General features: G+C 51.2%; 1 protein-coding gene across 1 annotated transcript in view; it reads left to right on the plus strand.

Moving 5' to 3' along the window:
* Positions 1-16,691, plus strand: part of BDH1 (3-hydroxybutyrate dehydrogenase 1) — a 30,790-nt gene extending 14,099 nt beyond the window's left edge. The window contains exons 4-6 of the mRNA XM_025913789.2: positions 7,857-7,998; positions 14,784-14,936; positions 16,180-16,691. Coding sequence (XP_025769574.2) covers positions 7,857-7,998; positions 14,784-14,936; positions 16,180-16,649 — 765 coding nt within the window. The 3' untranslated portion in view covers positions 16,650-16,691. The remainder of the gene's footprint in view (positions 1-7,856; positions 7,999-14,783; positions 14,937-16,179) is intronic.
* Positions 16,692-17,725: the final 1,034 nt, after the last annotated feature.

The following is a 17,725-nucleotide window of genomic DNA, read 5'->3' on the forward strand; positions in this document are numbered from 1 at the left end:
AGTGCAAGCAAGGGAGGGGCAGAGAGAGAGGGATCCCGAACAGGCTCCTTACTGTCGGTGCAGAGCCCGACACGGGGCTCAAATCAGATCATGACCCCAGCCGAAATCAAGAATTGGACTCTCAACCAACTGAGCCACCCAGGCACCCCATGTACTTTAAGCTGTTGATTTTTGCCAATCTGATAGGTGAGAAATATATCCCAGTACAGTTTTAATTTGCATTTCTTCTGTTGTGAGTTCTGCCCTGGTATTTAAAGGCATGTGTGACCCAGAAGTTGCCATTTAGCAACCTTCACGCTCACTATTGGCCAGAACTTAGTCACATGACCTTACCTAGCTGCTAGGGAGGCTGGGAAATGTAGTCCATATTCTGAGATAGTATGTACCCTGCTTAAAGTTAGGGGTTCTACTGCTATAGAAGAAAGGAAGAATGGGTATTTAGAATAATTTGCTGCCTCTTCGCAGTAGATGAGATATTTTTCTTTATTTTGAAGGCAGTAAGAATCCAGAGAAGGAATTTTTTTATAGTAGGTTTAATATCTGTGAAAACAATACCTGTCCAATGTAAATGTTCAACAAGATAAACAAACACAAATAATACAGTAATTTGCATGGCCACGGTTTGAACATATTTCGAAATCAGAGAGGGTTTCCAGACTTCAAGCTGTATTACAAAGCTGTAATCGTCAAGACAGTATGGTGCTGGCACAAATCAGAGAGGGTTTGTCTTTTTAATTTTTCCTTCTTTTGAATTATGAAAGTAATACATATTTATAATAGATTCAAACCAGACAGAAGTGGATGATATAAAAAAGGGAAGTGTTTTTACTGCAGTCTCTTGCCCCAGAATAACTAAAACGTATGTGTGCACATTATTTGTGACTTTTGCTATTAAAATCAAAGCCACAGTGAATCGTCTTACAAATATCTTTGCATGCTTTTCATTAGTCATTCTTAAGAAAAATTTCTAGATATGAAAATATTGGGTAGAAAAAGGTGTACAGATTTTAGGTTTCATTCAAATCTGCCAAACTGCTGCCTCCAAAAGCCATACCAATGCCTACTCCCTGTGATAGTGCATGCAAAAACCTGTTTCAGGATGGATTTGGGGATGATGGGTGGGGCATCTTTGGAGCTGGGTTCTCTGCATAACGTGGACCTGCTTCAACAGGTCCTGGCAGGAGCTGTGATGCCACAGAATGTTTTGTGCCTTTGAAGTTCCTTCTCCATGTCTTAAACACCCGTGCCATTATGGTGGCTTACCCAGTGACCCAGGGGCTGCACCCTGACTCCACATTGCAGGACAGAAGCTGCTGAGTGCTGAAGAGGAGCTTTTGAGAGAGAGTCATGACCTTGGATTCTAGTGCCGTATCAGCCAGTAGCCCGGGACTAGGCACTTCCCCTCCCCGAGCCCCTTACTTGTAATAAGGGGGTTGGACTGGGTGCTCTTATTCCGTCCACCCCCACGGCAGTGATTCTGATATAGTGACTGGTGTTTTCTTCAAAATACCGGACAAGGTCATTGCCAGATTATGTCTGTTGGAGCTACTTCTTGACTATTTTGATGTCATGGTCTGTCTTTTCTGGTCAAAAGCTAGAGGAGACAGAAGTCACTAGAGGTTTGAATTAATTATGCACAGCAGAAAGCAGTCAGAGCCACCAGAGACCAGGGATGAAGTGCTATAGGAATTGAAAACAGGAGATCAGTCTTCCAGCCTGCTTCTGCGATGTTAAGCCACATGGTAGATTCTGACTACATCTGTGCCCAAACACTCCACATGCTCTTATCTCAGTCCCTGGGCCAACTCAAGGACTTGGCTCCAGAGATGTTTCTCCTCTCCTACATCATTAACTCCTCGCTCTCTACTGAATCATTTGGTTGCATGTGCATGCACACACATACACACACACACCCACTCTCTCTCTCTGACACAACCCCATATCCTGTGTCTGCTACTACCTTATTTCTCTGCATCCCCAGAGGGTTGTTTGTAATAGATATTTTCGCCTATTTACTTCCCATTTTATTTCCAACCCATCTAGATTAGACTTTGGGCCCCACCACTCTGTTTATTTGTTCTTTCACCCAACAAATATTTATTGAGTACCTACTATGAGCTAACAATGTTCTCCTTTTGAGATACAGCATATACCCATTCAGGGAGGGTAAGCTCCCTTGTGGAGCTTATGTGGAGGAGGGGAGATGCACAGGGAGATAGAGAAGACAAATATGTAAATTGCTTTTCTATGGGATATTGAAGCTGTGGAGAAAAATAAAACAGGAAAAGAAGATGGATGGTGAGTTTGGTAGAGCGGGTGTTGAGTTTAAAGAGGGAAGAAAGTCCTTACCGAGAAAGTGACATTGGAAGGAGGTAAGGGGTAAGGGAGCAAGGCTTGCAGGTTTGAGGGGGAAGAAGGGATGGCCAAGCCAAAGCCCAAGCAGGGTGTGTGCCTGTGTGTATTAGACAACAGCAGGAGGCCTCTGTGGCTGCAGTGAGGGAGGGAGGGGGAGTGGTGTGAGGTGAAAATGGAATTGGGGGTGGATCTTGTATCAGAGAAGGGACAGATTGCCTCTCTCTGGGAGTGGGAGAAGGCTTGATAGGCCAAGGTGGCATCTCATTGCCATCTGGAAGGACAAACAGGAGTTCCTGTGATGGAGTTTGCATACTTAGACACTGTCAGTAGTTTGAGGTAGGTGAAGCCCAGAACCCTCCTGGAGGGAGAGGAGACCAGCTGGGAAAAGAAGGCAGGGAACCAGGAAGGCCCCTGGATGCCTCTGAACAGCTTTTATCGAGGATGCCGGCAGCCCTCATTTTGCTGGATCCATTGGCCACTTCTCGGATCGTATCATACTCAACCCATCAGCAGCTTTGACCTAACAAACCACTCTTGTTTGTTACACATTGTTTCTTGCCTTTTGGACACCTGCTCTCTTGGTTTTTCTTCCATTTCCCTTGCGAGCTGCTCTTGCTACCCATCCTGTGATTATTACAATGCCCCAGGCTTGCTCCTCTTCAGTGTTTCTAATATGTGCGTTAACTGCTCCCATTTAACATGCTGAGTGTCCTCACTCCTGCCTTGAGGTGCTAGAGCACCTACCGGGACATGCTGAGAGTCTGTAAAACCTTCCTGCCGCGATTAGTCCATCACTTGCCTCAAGATGGTAATAAGTGGAGGTAGAAGAGGTGGAGAGGTTGGACAGAGTTGTTAATGTGCTGTGATATTTTCCTTCTGGTCTCCAGTAAAATGAGGTGGACTTCAAGAAAAGTACTAGGAAAAACAGACTTTTAACCATGGAGAACAAACTGATGGTTACCAGGGTGGGGGGACAAGTGATGGGGATTCAGGAGTGCCCTTGTGATGACCAGCAGGTGATGTATGAAAGTGTTGAATCACTGTAATATACACCTGAAACTAGTAGAACATTGTATGTTAACTAATTGGAATTAAAATAAAAAAAAAGCGGGGAGCCTGGGTGGCTCAGTCAGTTGAGTGTCCAACTTTGGCTCAGGTATGATCTCATAGTTTGTGAGTTCAAGACCCACATTGGGCACAGAGCCCGCTTTGGATCCTCTGTCCCCCCTCTCTCTGCTCCTCCCTGCTCACAGCCTCTCAAAAATAAACATTAAAAAAACAAAAACAAAAACAAACTTAAAAGCTACCTGGAGAGCTTACCATTTATGCTCTGGAGTCTGAGGCCACAGAATGGTATCTTATTATTTACCAACCGAAGTCTAGAGCCCCAATAATGAAGCCAGTGGCTCATCTGGAGGCAGAGCAAAGAAAGCTGTACCAGGAAAGGGCCGTCCTTCTGCCCGGAAGGACACGCTTGCCTGGACCTGATGTGGACAAGGGGGAGGGCACCCCCGAGTCATCATAAGGGTGCCCATCCAGTGAGACTCCTAGGAGCACCCATGTGGCCCCAGCCAAAGGGCTGCCTCACTGAAGCCGAGGCTGAGGGAGAAGAGGCACAGGAGATGTCCAGGGGAGGGATCCCTGCAGAACCCACAAAAGCACCCCAAGAAGGGAGGGCCAGCTCTTGTGCACCTGCTGTCCCAGGGCATGGACAGCAAGACAGCAGGAGTACCAGGCTCTGAAGACTACAGTCTTGCCCCCTAATTTGCCAGCCCCTGGATCCCACCCCAGAAAGGGTCAGAGATTAAGGCACAGGTGAGGAGGAGCTAGAAAACAGGGAGAAAGACAATCTTCACCCCTATCTGCATCCTGTGGGTTTTCTGCACTCCCTCAGGCCTGGGTCAGGGTAGGTTTCAAATTGGATACAAGTTTGAGGGTTTGGGTCTTCAAACCAGGCTGGGCACCCTAAGTCAAACAAAGAGGCTCTACTATCTGAGGGTGTGTGGAATCGCTACAAGAATTGCCTGAGATTTCATCCAGGGGTAGAAAGAGAGCTGACAGATGAAATTTAAAGGGATAGTGAAAGGGGCACCTGGGTGGCTCAGTCGGTTAAGTGTCCGACTGTGGCTCAGGTCATGATCCCACGGTTGGTGAGTTCAAGCCTTGCGTTGGGCTCTATGCTGACAGTTCAGAGCCGGGAGCCTGCTTCAGATTCTGTGTCTCTGTCTCTGCTCCTGCCCTGCTCGTGCTCTGTCTCTCTCGGTCTCTCAAAAATAAATACACGTTAAAAAAATAATAAAGGGATAGTGAAAGAAGTGGGTTTATTAGTAAACCAGTTACATAGGCACCAGCACAGCAGGACTGAAAGCTTGTCCCTGAGCAGCAGGACAGATGAAGATGAAGACACAAAAACCCTGGAGCCAGGGAGGCAGTGCAGCCCAGGCAGTATGGCCTTGGACTAAGGACAGGTGGATCTGGAAGGGGACCAGCTGCCCTGGTCTGCAGCCCTTGGGCTGAAACAGCTCCAAACAGCTGGAGGTAAGCTGACGGTCGTGGTGTCCCTGCTGACGTGGCTGTCAGGAGCAGGATGTGAAGGCTGCTCAGAGTGATGAGAACTCTTGGGGACATCTGTCAGGTGAAGGTAGGAGGTGGGTTTCTCTCCTGGGGTCCTGAATGCTGAGCCCAAAGCTGTGAGCAGTGAGGTTAACCCCCAGTTTCTCTGGGGGAAGGCTCTTAGCTGCTCTGTTACCAAACTAAGTTCATGTGGGCCCCCTGACACGGATGAGGAGTCTCCCCTGGGGATTTCAGGGACATTGGCTCAATGCTGGCTAGAGGCTCAAGGAGAGGTCTGGTGTGGGGTCTGAGAGTTGCTGAAAGGTGGTAGCAGGGTTAACAAAGCCCAGGAAGAAGACAGGACTCATGGGTGCCTCTCCCGGCGGAACTGGCGTCAGCACCCCTTGGACACTCAGACCACTTGGGCTCTGCTCTGAGGGGCATTCGAGGAAGCATGACATGAAGACTGCATGAACACAAGATATGTGTTTTTGTGGTGCCTGCGTGCTGTCTGGGGAAGAGAGAGGTGTCTGTGGGCACCAGCCCCTCCCACCTCCAGGCCTGAAGATGGTGTCGTCCCAGGGGGTTCTTTGCTGGTGGAGCCATCTGTGGGAACGGCAGCAGAAGCTCTACCTGTAGATGGAACACCTGTCGTGTTGTCTAGGAAGGGCTACGCATGTTGCTTCTTTCAGGGGAGGCTCCCTGTAGAGGGTGACTGTTTCGGGGTGTAGGAGATCTTAGTGGGGAGTGGGGGGGGGTCAGCCTGGCCTTCTGTCTCCTGCCTGGGTTTTCTCTGCACCACGTTCCGCCCCATGACCTCCACCCTCACTGTCTGAGCTCCTGGGCAGTCTACACCATCCGTGGACTGTGAAAGTCACTTCTTGTTTGGGGCTGAGTTTCTTCCTGGCCCTGCTTCTGTTTTGTGGGCTGCGTAGGACAAGTCTGCTCCCTCACTGTCCTGTTCTCCCCAAGTCTCTCTCCAGAGTGATTATCTCCAGCACCTTTGGCCTCATTTGACATAGTCCCTTCGCCATTCTCTCCTTTGTCCCTCTGACATGCATGTGCAGAGTGTCCAGCCTTGGGGTTAGGGTCCTCGTGGTTCAGACCACTTAATGAGGCTCAGCCTAATTTGTAGAGAAGTTTTCACCGCTGACATATGCTGACATCCTTGTGCTTCCTACTCTTGCCCTTGCTGAGGATGTTTGCTTCAGTACTGCTTGTAGCTGAGGCAAGCCCTTGGCTGGGAGTAAGGATAGCTCCCTCACGTCAGCATCTGGCAGCTATGTAGTCCTCTTCTAAGATGTGTTACCGTTTCATGCACCACTAAGAAAGTCACTGTCAATCAAATTGTAACGGACAGTGTTTGACTTTCACATCCATTGTAGCTGATCCCTATGGTGGAAAAAATGTGGATTATAGAATAGATGAAATATGGTAATACAACCGGCCTCATGATGCGAGGGCTAATGAGAAATGCACGGCAAGTGCTTAGCACAGTGGGAAGCACGGTAAACACTCAGTAAATGATGCCTGCTTTTATCCACACCCTCCAGCAGCTCACCACTGCCCCCAAGGAGACCGCCGCCCACCTCCCCAGCCGCATGTGCAACCGTTTCCTTATGCCTCTGCTCTGCCTGAAAAGGACTTTCCTATGCCTGAGATGTCCCATCCCCAGGGCCCCTCTGGCTCATGGCCTCAGCTGTCACTGCTCTTGAAAGGCCTTCCCTGTCTGTCCCTCCCACCTTCTGTGCAGTCTCTCACCTCTTGCAAGGTTTCAATGCAGCAAATACTGCCTGTGTTGTTTGCTGACGCATCTGCTCCCTTCCTTACAAGGTGCCTCTTTGACAACAGGGGCTGAGTTATTTATTTTTGTGTCTCCAGTTCTTAGCACAGGGCTAAGAACATGATGGAGGCCCAAGAAATGTTTGCTTTCTTGTGTTTAAGAATACCTGGATTTGCATAGCGCTTTATAGTTTAGCAGGTTTTAAATAAAGATGATTTCCTCATTCTGTTAACCTGAGCAGATCAGGACAGGTGGCAATGTCCTTATTTCTAAGCTGGAAAAACTGGGCACCTGGTAAAGGATGCACCAGAGTACCTGAGCCTGAGTAGTGACTGAGCTGGAATTAGAGCCTGCTTTGGCCTCTGACCATCTTGGTGGTGACAGGCCTTTGTCTTAGAACAGAGGTGACAAACTGGCAGCCCACTGGTCACATATGGCCTGTGGATGTGCTTTCGCCTATGTTGTTTTGTTTTTTTTTTTGATGTAAGTTGCCGACACTTAAAAAATTAGGAAATCCTGGACACCTGGGTGGCTCAGTCGGTTAAGCATCTGACTCTTGGTGTCAGCTTAGGTCGTGATCTCATGGTTCGTGGGATCGTGGGATTGAGCCCCATGTCAGGCTGTGCACTGACAGGAGCCTGCTTGAGTTCTCTCTCATCCCTCTCTCTCTGCCCCACCCTCATGTGCACACATGCCCTCTCTCGCACACTCTCTCTCTCTCTCAAAATAAACTTTAAAAATTAGGAAATCCTAAACTGAGCATCTGGCAACTCTATGTTACATACATACCCACATGGGCAGCAGCTGGCAGGGGTTGAGAGGAAGGCACATGCTTCATTCCCAAGTCCCCACCCTCCCCATTATCTGATACCCACATGCCTGGCCGGGGCAGGTACTGAGTCTGCAACCTTTGCTTAGAGAAAGACTCCTGCCGGTGAGTCTTTCTCCTGGGGGCTTGAGCTAGGGCATTTGGTGTGGCCTGATTTGTCATCAGTACTAGGGTTGAATAGAACCGCCTGCTGGTTGAACAGCCCCAGTGGGTCTCCAGAGACCGTTTCCTGCAGTTGTTAGTAAGCCCAGGCTTTGGCAGGGCCTTGGCCCTGGTCCTCATCCTGCAGGCAGGGTAGGAAGGAAGTTGTTGAAGCAGCTCCTCTCTCCTCCTCAGGACAAAGGAAATGATGGGGTCAAGGAGCTGGACAGCTTGAAGAGCGATCGACTAAGAACTGTTCAGCTCAATGTCTGCAAAAGTGAGGAAGTGGACAAAGTGGTGGAGATTGTCCACTCGAGCCTGGAGGACCCTGAGAAAGGTAAGAGGCACCTTGGGGCAGCAGGGGTAGCGCACTAGCCGTCCCAAGGGCACCTTTCCTAAAAACTACGCCCCATTTACTTGTGTCCTGCCAAAAGCCTACTTTCCCTGTTGTTTAAGCTCTTCCTCTTGCCCAGTGGGAGGCAGTGGGTTAAATTAAACACACACATGCAATAAGGCAATGCGAAATAAAGCCAGAGGTGGTTTAAAAATCTCTAGAAATGGGGTTCCTGGGTGGCTCAGTTGGTTAAGTGTCCGACTTCGCCTCAGGTCATGATCTCGTGGTTCGTGGGTTCGAGCCCTGTGTCGGGCTCTGTGCTGGCAGCTCGGAGCCTGGAGCCTGCTTCAAATCCTATGCCTCCCTCTATCTCTGCTCCTCCCCTGCTTGCGTTCTGTCTCTCTCTCTCTCTCTCTCTTCCTCAAAGATAAATAGACGTTAAAAAAAAATTTTTTTTTTAAATCTCTAGAAGAGATGAATGGATGAGTGCTGGTTCAGGTCCGTTCAGACAGTGCTCATTGGATGCCCACTCTGGGCCTGGTGCCAGACCAAGTGCTGGGGACACAGAGATGACCAAGGCACAGTTCCTGTCCCCAAGGACCTCACAGTTTATTGCGGGGCTAGCCCAGATGATTTCCAAATCCCCTCTCAGGGAGCAACACACAACAGAAGGACACAGCGCAGCCTTCAGAGGGGTGGGGAGCTGGTTGTTGAAAGCAGATTGTGATAGAGCGCAGGAGGGCGTTCCAGGAGGAGGGGAGAGCGTGAACGATGGTGAGAAGCACATGGCATGTGCCAGGGGACGAGCCAGGGGACAAGTCTGGTGGAGGCAGGAGCAGGAAGTAGGGCTGAGGAGGGAGGTCGTCCAGGGCCTGGGGTCCAGACAAGGGAGCATGGTCACTCTCTTGAGGCCTGTGGGAGCCACTGAAGGGGATTTTCTGAGGTGAATGACCTGGTCAGTCTGGGAACTGTGACGGCAGTGTGGAGGGTGGATTTAAAGGAAGTGCAGGAGTGCTGAACAAGGGCAGTGGGTGTTATGGATGAGGAGGGATCAGATTCGGGAAGGCACAGCTGTCTGGACTTGGTGACGGATGCATGTGGGGATGAGGGAGGGGCATGAGGCCTCTCCTGTCACCTGGTGCCCCCCACTGGAGGAGCAGGTTGAGGGATGGGGAGTGCCCATGGGACACCCTGGGGGAATGTCCGGGTGGAGACCAGATGTCCAGGCCGGGAGGTGAGGCTGGGGTTGGGGGGGTGCGGGGCAGATACAGAGGGACTCCTGGGAACATAAGCAGTCAGGGGACGAGAGGGGGAGAGGCAGCTGGCAGAGAAGGTGGGTACTGGGCACTGGAAGCTGAAGGAACAAAAAGTTTGAGGGCCAGTAGCTAATAAGGTCACATGGTACAGAAAGTTCCTGTAACATAAGGACTTAGCTGTCCTCCCAGTTCAGCTCATGGAGGACCTAAGTGGGAGGAGACACCATTCATGAAGTACACAGCCGTGATGGTGCTGCATTCTGGGATACTTGCTTCATCTAAGACATTTACCTTTTTTTTTTTTATGTTTATTTATTTTTGAGAGAGAGAGAGAGAGAGAGACAGAGCATGAGTGGGGGAGGAGCAGAGAGAGAGGGAGGTACAGAATCGGAAGCAGGCTCCAGGCTCTGAGCTGTCAGCACAGAGCCTGATGCGGGGCTCGAACTCACGAACTATGAGATCATGACCTGAGCCGAAGCCGGACGTTCAGCCGACTGAGCCACCCAGGCGCCCCTAAGACATTTACCTTTGAGTTTCCTGGTAGACCATGCAGAAAGAGAACCTCATTCGGTTCTCTGCTTTTCCACAGAATGGGGTGGGGGCAGCTCTCCTGAATGGTGACTTCAAGCACTAGTAGGGAGGAGGGGAGGGCACCAGGGCCTGTGCTGGGCCCCGTTGAGCATTTATCAGGCAGGTGGAGATGCTGAGGCCAGAAGCTGCCTCAGAAACTCCTGTGCTGTGTGGCTATCGGAGAAGCTGTTGCTTGGCCTGCCAGCCTGTCGCTGATGTGTCACCTTGTCAGCTCAGTGCTGCCCCCACCCCAAGGCAGGCCATGGCCAGGTCTCTCTGCTTTCTGAGGAGAGGCCTGTGAGTTCCTTCACTCACTGAACATCTGTTTAATAATTAGCAGGCAAAGCCAGGGCTCCTGTCCCATTGAGAAAAGGCAGGATACCCACTGGGATGATTATCAGCTTGAGAGGAACAGCCTGCCTCACCCCTCCCCAGTGGTAAATCCTCCTCATGCCCACCTTCCCCGACTGCCAGGATGTTGCCTTCATAAGCGATTAGGCAGGAAAACAGCTGCATTCAGCACCATAAAGCCACTTCATTGCAGCCTGAGGGTTTGTGGTGATTTAAAATGCCCACAGAAAGAAATCATCACTGTAGACCTGAGCACAGAGTGGGGCTGCACCAGAGCTGGGGGCTGCCCAGGATCCTGATCTTTGTCCCCTGCCACCAGGGCAGGACAGTTTCAGTTCCCTGTATTAGTCTGGCCGTTTAGCTTAACAGGCAAGGCAGGGTAGACCCGGAGCCACATTGAGCTCAAAGCCTAGTACCGCCTCGATGCGTAAACTTTTCCCTACTGCATTTTCCCTCATGACGCATTTCAGTGAGGGCTGATAAACCACACCATGACCTTACTTAACCAATACTGCATTTTCTGGAAAAAGATTTGAAGATTTTTCGGTCTGAAAAAGGTAATAAATCTGTCAGACATGTGGTTGTCCAGGTCTCTCTCTCTCTCTCTCCCTACTTCCCCCTCCATCTCTCTTCCTTCCCTGTGGCCCCCACCCCTACCCCAAGGGCCATTTTTTTCCTGGTAAAGCCGCTGCAATTCTCCCCTTCTCTGGCAATGCTGTCCTTGAGCTCCAGGTGGCGCCCTCTGGGGCTTTCAGATCAGCCTGCGGTTCCTAAGTGGGTGGCTGCTTCCAACTCACCACCCAGACAGGATCCTAACCGGGACAAGTGGAGCGTACATTTTGATGAGGAGTTTGGTGCCCTTCACGTTGGCTCCGTGGAACAGTATCTGTCAAAGCCACGGGAGCCAGGCTCAGGGGGGTGAGATGAAGGGGATTGTGTGATCAGGGCAGGTGAGCCATCTGCCAGCAGAACTCTTGAGTGACTGCATAGACACCTGGAGCCTGTAACCAGCACTGCCCACCTGCACCCCAGGGAAAGGCTAAGTCAGTGAGCCAACCGGCAGGCCCGATCTTGCAACCATCACTTAACCTCACAGTGCATAGATACTTATTGAGTACCTGCTGTATGCTTGGTAGTGTGCCGAGCACCAGTAAGGGTTTGACCTGGCAGGAGGAGTTTGTGGTGCGACACCAGCCAAGCGTAAGTTGGTGGCTTCACGGCAGGACCTATTTGGAACAGTTACAGCACCGGGGACATTATGCCGCAGATAGAGAAGACCCTGTCCTCCATCTGGGACTCCCGCAGTCTGGGAGTGAGAAGACTGGAGTTATCGTGGGCTTCATCTATTACTAGAAGTGTGACCTTAGGCTTGTATGTTCCTCTGAGTGGGCCTCAGCTTGCCCATCTGTGAAGTGGGAGAAGTGCGTGTGAGTGATCCAGTGCTCACACCTAGATCTGACTGCCACAGCACCATGGGCAGAAAGTCAGCAAAAGCTGCTCTCATCTCCGGCTGAGGGACGGGGCACTGAGCAGAGCCAGGGGAGCCAGGGAGCAGCAGGGCGGGGTGGAGCATGAGGCAGGAGCGTAGGTGGCTCAGGCTTCCAGAGGGCAGAACAAGAAGCCTGGCAAAGGAGGCCTCACATACCCCCTCTGGAAGGGAATTATCAGAGGGGGAAGTGACTGATAGAGGACAGTCTGGCTGACCGGCCTATCCGGATGGAGGTGGAGGACAGAGGCTGTGACAAGGAGACCTGGGAGAGTCTTCTCCAATGATACTGGAGGGAGGCCACCAGGACCCAGAGTAACGCTGTGGAAAGAGGAAAGAAGACACCGATTCTGTGACAGCAGAGGAAGCCAACAGCAGCGCAGAGTTGAGCATGAGGGCTGTGTTTTCTATCCTGTCTACCTGTTAGCTGGGTGACATTGAGCAGGGCACTTAACCTCCCTGAGCCTCAGTTGCCTCATCCAGACCTGGGACAACTTAGTATCTGAATGAATGCATGCAAAGTGCTTATTCAGGGGCTGGCAGCTGTCCTTTTGATCTTGATCAATAGTATCAACTGATCAGTAATAGCAACTGATACTCTTGATCAGTACTCATAGATGGGGGGAGAAGCGAGGAACCAGATGAAAGTGAGGCTGTTAGCAAAGAGGAGGTGCGGGCTGGAGCAGCTGGAGAGTGACGTGTTGCTGTGGGTCGGGGGTGCTGGGGCCCTGGGGAGCATTGAGGTGAAAATGCCCATCAGGAGGAGGAGACCGGGGTTAGGAGAGAGCCATGAGTGCAAGGGGTACATGGGAACCCTTGATGCAGAGGCGGTGATGTGACGGGACTGTCGCAGTAAAACAGCAGGAATGTTCACTGTGAGTGGGTTTGGAATGTTGGCTGAGGACTCCAGAGAGCTCCTAGGTCCGCAAACTGTTACTGCTTATCAAGTCAGCAGAGCTGTAATCCAGGAGCAATGTGCTTCCACAGGTCAAGTTCAATTACACTTTTTTGGATATCAGTGTCAGATGTAATTAGTTTTTAGTTGGGAAAAAAAAAAAATCCCTGTATGCATTTTAAGAGTGATACTGTCCTATGTGAATCAAACACAAAGCAGCTGGAAATTTCCATGAACATAAAGAAGACGAGGCTGCCTGAGCACCAAGTGTAATTTGAGAGAAGGTGGTGTAGGACAGGACATTGGTGGACACCTGTATTTAGGGGGCAGGTAGAAGAAGGGTGTCAAGGAGGATGGAGGAGTGTTTGGGTATCATTAAAGCCAAGGGAGGAGTGAATGTCAGGCACCATGAGTCGTGCTCATACTGTGGGAGGTTGAAGGGAGTGAAGATGGGAGGGAGGGATGAGGGGGGACAGTGACATCCTCAGCAGGTAGCACCACAGACCCCACGGAGCAGCAGCAGGGCTGGGGCCCAGGGGAGCAGAGAAATGGGCCGTGGAGGGAAGGAGAGCAGACAGCGGTGTGAGGAGGTAGCATGGTTAAGAGAAGTTTCTTTAGAGTGTTGAGACATGGTATTTGTAGACATGCACTCATCTGACAAACATTTATTGAGCATCTAATGGGTATAAGGCTGAAGGGAGGGGGTCAGGGGCAAGGGAAGGGTTGAGGTTGCATAAAAAAGGGACAAGGAGTGATGGCTTATGGTTTGGAAGGTGGAGGGTGAAGTGTCAGCCTTGTCAGGTGGCGGGAGGCCTCCTGCCCTTCCTGGGAAGAAGAGAGGGGTGAAGACTTCCCGGGGAGGTCTGCAGGATGGGGGTTGTAGTGGCTGCGTCACTGCGAGGTCACTGGTGAGACCTGAGAGCCTGAGGCGTCAGCTCAGCCGCTGTGGGGAGTGGGAGTGAGAGCTTCATGAGCACTTCGTTAACCAGCAATTTCCTCTCTTAATAAATGTCCTTAATTCTCTGTAATTGAAGGAGAAGGCACCAGAGGTCAGCTGAAGCTTTAATTTGGGTAACACGGAAGAAAAGCAGCGAGAGACCAATCACTCTGTCATTTACACAAACTCATTTCCATGATTAACTTGGAAAGTGAAGCAGGGCCAGGGTTCCCACAGGCAGCAGGAGGACAGGCCCTGGAGGACAGCTCTGCCCTGAGGCTCTAGCCCATCTAGCCCTGGCCCCCCAAAAACAGAACTCAGAGGGCCCTGCAAATCAAGGCCGCCTCCTCGGTGCCACTCTCCCCAGTTCAGCTCTGCCTCTGACTTCTGGGGCACCCTGAAGCCATTCCCTTCTCCTCGGGGCCTCTGCTTCCCTGGCTGTAAAAGTAGTCGTCAGAGCTCCAAGGATCCTTCCAGCACCAGTGTTCACTGAGTCTACAGAAACCAGCTCTCCCCTAGCTGGTCTTGCCGGAAACAGTCAACCCAAGTATACTCAGAGTGTACATTTGCCCCGATTCCGTACTCCACCTGGGACCACACAAGGCTGAGGGGGGTTCTCTACCCGCAAAGGCCAGGTGTATGTATACACTGGGGCTTACCAGTGGTAACCAGCAAATAGTGCGTGGTTCACAGAGGGGAGATCAGACAATGCAGTAATGATCAGAAGGGTCTCAGGGTGGAGTAGGACTGGGGCTCTGCCTGAGGTCAAGCCTTAGCTGAGCCTCTCACTGCTATGTGACCTTGGAGGCCGGGTCCCTCCCTTGACCTCCAGAGAAGGCTTGACCTGGAAGACTCCTGTGGTTCTCCTGGCTTCCGGCAGGAGGGTGAATTCAGGTGAAGTTGCAGAGGCAGGGATGAATACTCAGTGCGGGGTGCAGGGTGCGAGGATGTGACTGCATGATGCAGAGTGGAAACGAGTTAGTCGATGTGGGACTCAGGACTGAGGGCACCTGGCAGGGCTGGGTCATGGTGGGGCCCAGAGAGTCAATGCAGGTAGAAGCAAGATGATGATTGGACCTTTTAGACTTAAGGGAGTGTCACAGCCAGCACTTTCGTCCTCTTGGTCTCCTGTTATTCTTGGTGACTCTAGAAAGTGTCCCAAGAGCCTTGGATAGGAAGTGGCAAGTTTGGGGGGAAAGGGACAAGAGCAGGGAGGGGGATGGGCTGCAGGCTGATGGTGAGGTCTGAGGCCAAGGCTAGGTGGTGACTGCAGTTCTGTCCCATCATGTCCAGGCATGTGGGGCCTGGTCAACAACGCGGGCATCTCGACTTTCGGAGAGGTGGAGTTCACCAGCATGGAGACCTACAAGGAGGTGGCAGAAGTGAACCTCTGGGGCACGGTGCGGATGACAAAATCCTTTCTGCCCCTCATCCGAAGGGCCAAAGGTGAGTTGGAAAGGGATCTTCCTCTTGCCCCACCTTTTCTTCTTTGCTTAGTATGGAACTTGGTCTCAGCAGATCCAGCATCCGTTCCCCGGTGAGGCTGAGCACCTGACTCTCAGGGGCTGTGCAGGTCTTGTGGATGGTGGTAAGTGGAGGTGCCATGGCCAGGCAGATGGAAAAGGATGTGTGATTCTCAGGAAGAAGGGCCGCTAAGAGGTCAGCAGTCTCAAAGGCTGAAAAATTAACAGCAATAATCCCACTCTCGGGACCTAATCTAAAGAAATAACCACCCTTTTGCACAGAGCTGTGTGTGCACAGCAACTATCAACAGAGGTGTGGTTAAGTAAATTTTGGTATATCTGTTCTACGAGTTACTGTGCCACAGTTAAAAAATAAGATGATTGTGGTTGTAAGTAAAATACAGTAATAGTAACAGTCAGGATTAGAAATCTGGAACCAGACAAAACACTCAAACCGTGTCAGTTGGTTAGGAAGTGACTGATTCATATTTTCTCCCTAGATAGCAAACAATAATGGAAAAAAGGGCACAATCCATACAGTCTATCCCAAAGTTTCGGCAGTGATAGGATGAACCCAGAGAGCAGCTGTAGGATTTTAGAAGAAAACCCCAACCCTTCAGTGACTTCCAGCTTAGAAGTTTCTGAAAGTTGCCCTCCCCACAGTGTCCAGGATGAGGCTGTGCCTTAAGTTGCTGAGTGCACACCCAGGGCAAGCAGGTCCCAGGTCTGCTTGGGCTTACTTGGATCAGCTCCACCTGTATCCCACTACCCAAGGCTGGGTCTGTGGGAAAGCCTCTTGAGGTCGCCATTCTCTTCCGGTGCCGGAGACCCTGTCCACATGGCCTAGCCCTGAAATCAGGTGCAGAACCCTGGCCCTGCCTGCTTGCAGCTGGAGCCCTGGCAGGTGATAGAAATTTGCCCATTCTGTGTGCCTTCCTCGTATGCAGCCTGCTCTTTGCTCTTCCCGTGTCCTTCCCGGCACAGTCAGCTGTCTGGGAAATATCAGGGACGTTCATCCTGACATGTGGGCCTGAGCTGACTATAAACGAGAAGGCCCCTTGACCCTGGGTGGTTCAGAAGTCCGGGCCCCAGCCTGACAGGCAGCAAAACAGGTGTCAGGGCCAGGAAGCCAGTTGCAGCCAGGCCTCTGGAAACATGCCGGGCCCCCGGCCCTCTGCCCCACCAGGCAGTGCTCCTGAGCAGGTGTTTGCCGTCTCCCTCTGTAGGTCGCATTGTCAACATCAGCAGCATGCTGGGCCGCATGGCCAACCCAGCCCGCTCCCCATATTGCATCACCAAGTTCGGGGTGGAGGCTTTCTCTGACTGCCTGCGCTACGAGATGTACCCGCTGGGCGTGAAGGTCAGTGTGGTGGAGCCTGGCAACTTCATTGCTGCCACCAGCCTCTATAGCCCTGAGCGGATCCAGGCCATTGCCAATAAGATGTGGGAAGAACTGCCTGAGGTGGTGCGCAAGGACTATGGCAGGAAGTACTTTGATGAGAAGATCGCCAAGATGGAGACCTACTGTAACAGTGGCTCCACAGACACATCCCCTGTCATCAAGGCCGTCACCCACGCTCTGACCTCTGCCACGCCCTACACTCGCTACCACCCCATGGACTACTACTGGTGGCTTCGAATGCAGATCATGACCCACTTGCCCGGAGCGGTCTCCGACAGGATCTACATACACTGAAGAGTTTCCCACTGGCCTCTGTTGGGGAGCCCTGGTGGGAGGGAAGGAGGGAGGGAGGGGAGGGAGGGAGGATCTTGACTACCTACTCGTGCATTATCCACACACAGTCTCAGGAGGACCTACCACCCGTTTTAGCATTAGCCAGAGGGGACAGCCCAGACCTACTTGTACGCACAACAAGTGGTCTGGGCCTTCGCAGTCATGGTATGGAGTGGTGTGCAGGGCCCCCAAACCTCAGGGCAAACACGGTACATCCAACTCTCTGGAGCTGATTTCATACAAAGCGTTTGGGAAGACATGTTTATATTAAAAACAGATTTATTATCAATTCTTCACATTTTAAAGCCAAAACATCAGTTCAAAAATGTATCTCATTTGATTCTTAAACCAGCCTGATGGGTAGAAAGGACAGATATTCTTTCCTTTGGTACATGAATTTGCGGCCCAAAGAGGATACACGAGCAACCCATTTATTGCCTGTAAATGGTCCGGGTTGTGTGCTCCTGCCACTGCTGTAGAATCGCCTCATGTTTTGTGTTCCAGGGCTGCTCTGAATCCAGCTACCTGAGAATCCTGTGATGAGCTCTGTATCCTCACCTGAGCACCCCTTTGCATGTCCATGGTGCCTCTGTGTGTGACCCAGAGCCAGCAATTCGAAGGGGTGGGGACATTCTGGAAATTTCCATTTGTGATTTCTCCAACCTCTCTTAGGACTTGTGTAGAGGTGCTTGTTGGCTAAGAGGTTGGTTTGTTTCTGGTTTGAGTCTGCTTAGTTTTGCCTGGGGTGCGACCATGGTGATGGGGCATCCTTGGCAGGAACCGTGCATGGTACATAAGCTTGCACCAGGGGTAGGTCCAGGCTCCCTGCCTGTCTCATGTAGTACGTGTATACACACATACACACAGAGTAGCCTTCACACACACAGACACACACAAACTCAGGGTGGCCTTTACTGATGGCTTGCTTTCCCGCTATGGCCTTATTTCTAATCAAAAGCCAGGTCACTGATAGGCAGAGTGTATTATCACTTCTTGGGTTTAGGTTTGCAAGTCGCTATCCCTGCAATTGTCCAGAG

Source organism: Puma concolor, chromosome C2, assembly GCF_028749965.1.
Source record: "Puma concolor isolate L17-30 chromosome C2, mPumCon1.1.hap2, whole genome shotgun sequence".
Lineage (NCBI taxonomy): Eukaryota > Metazoa > Chordata > Mammalia > Carnivora > Felidae > Puma > Puma concolor.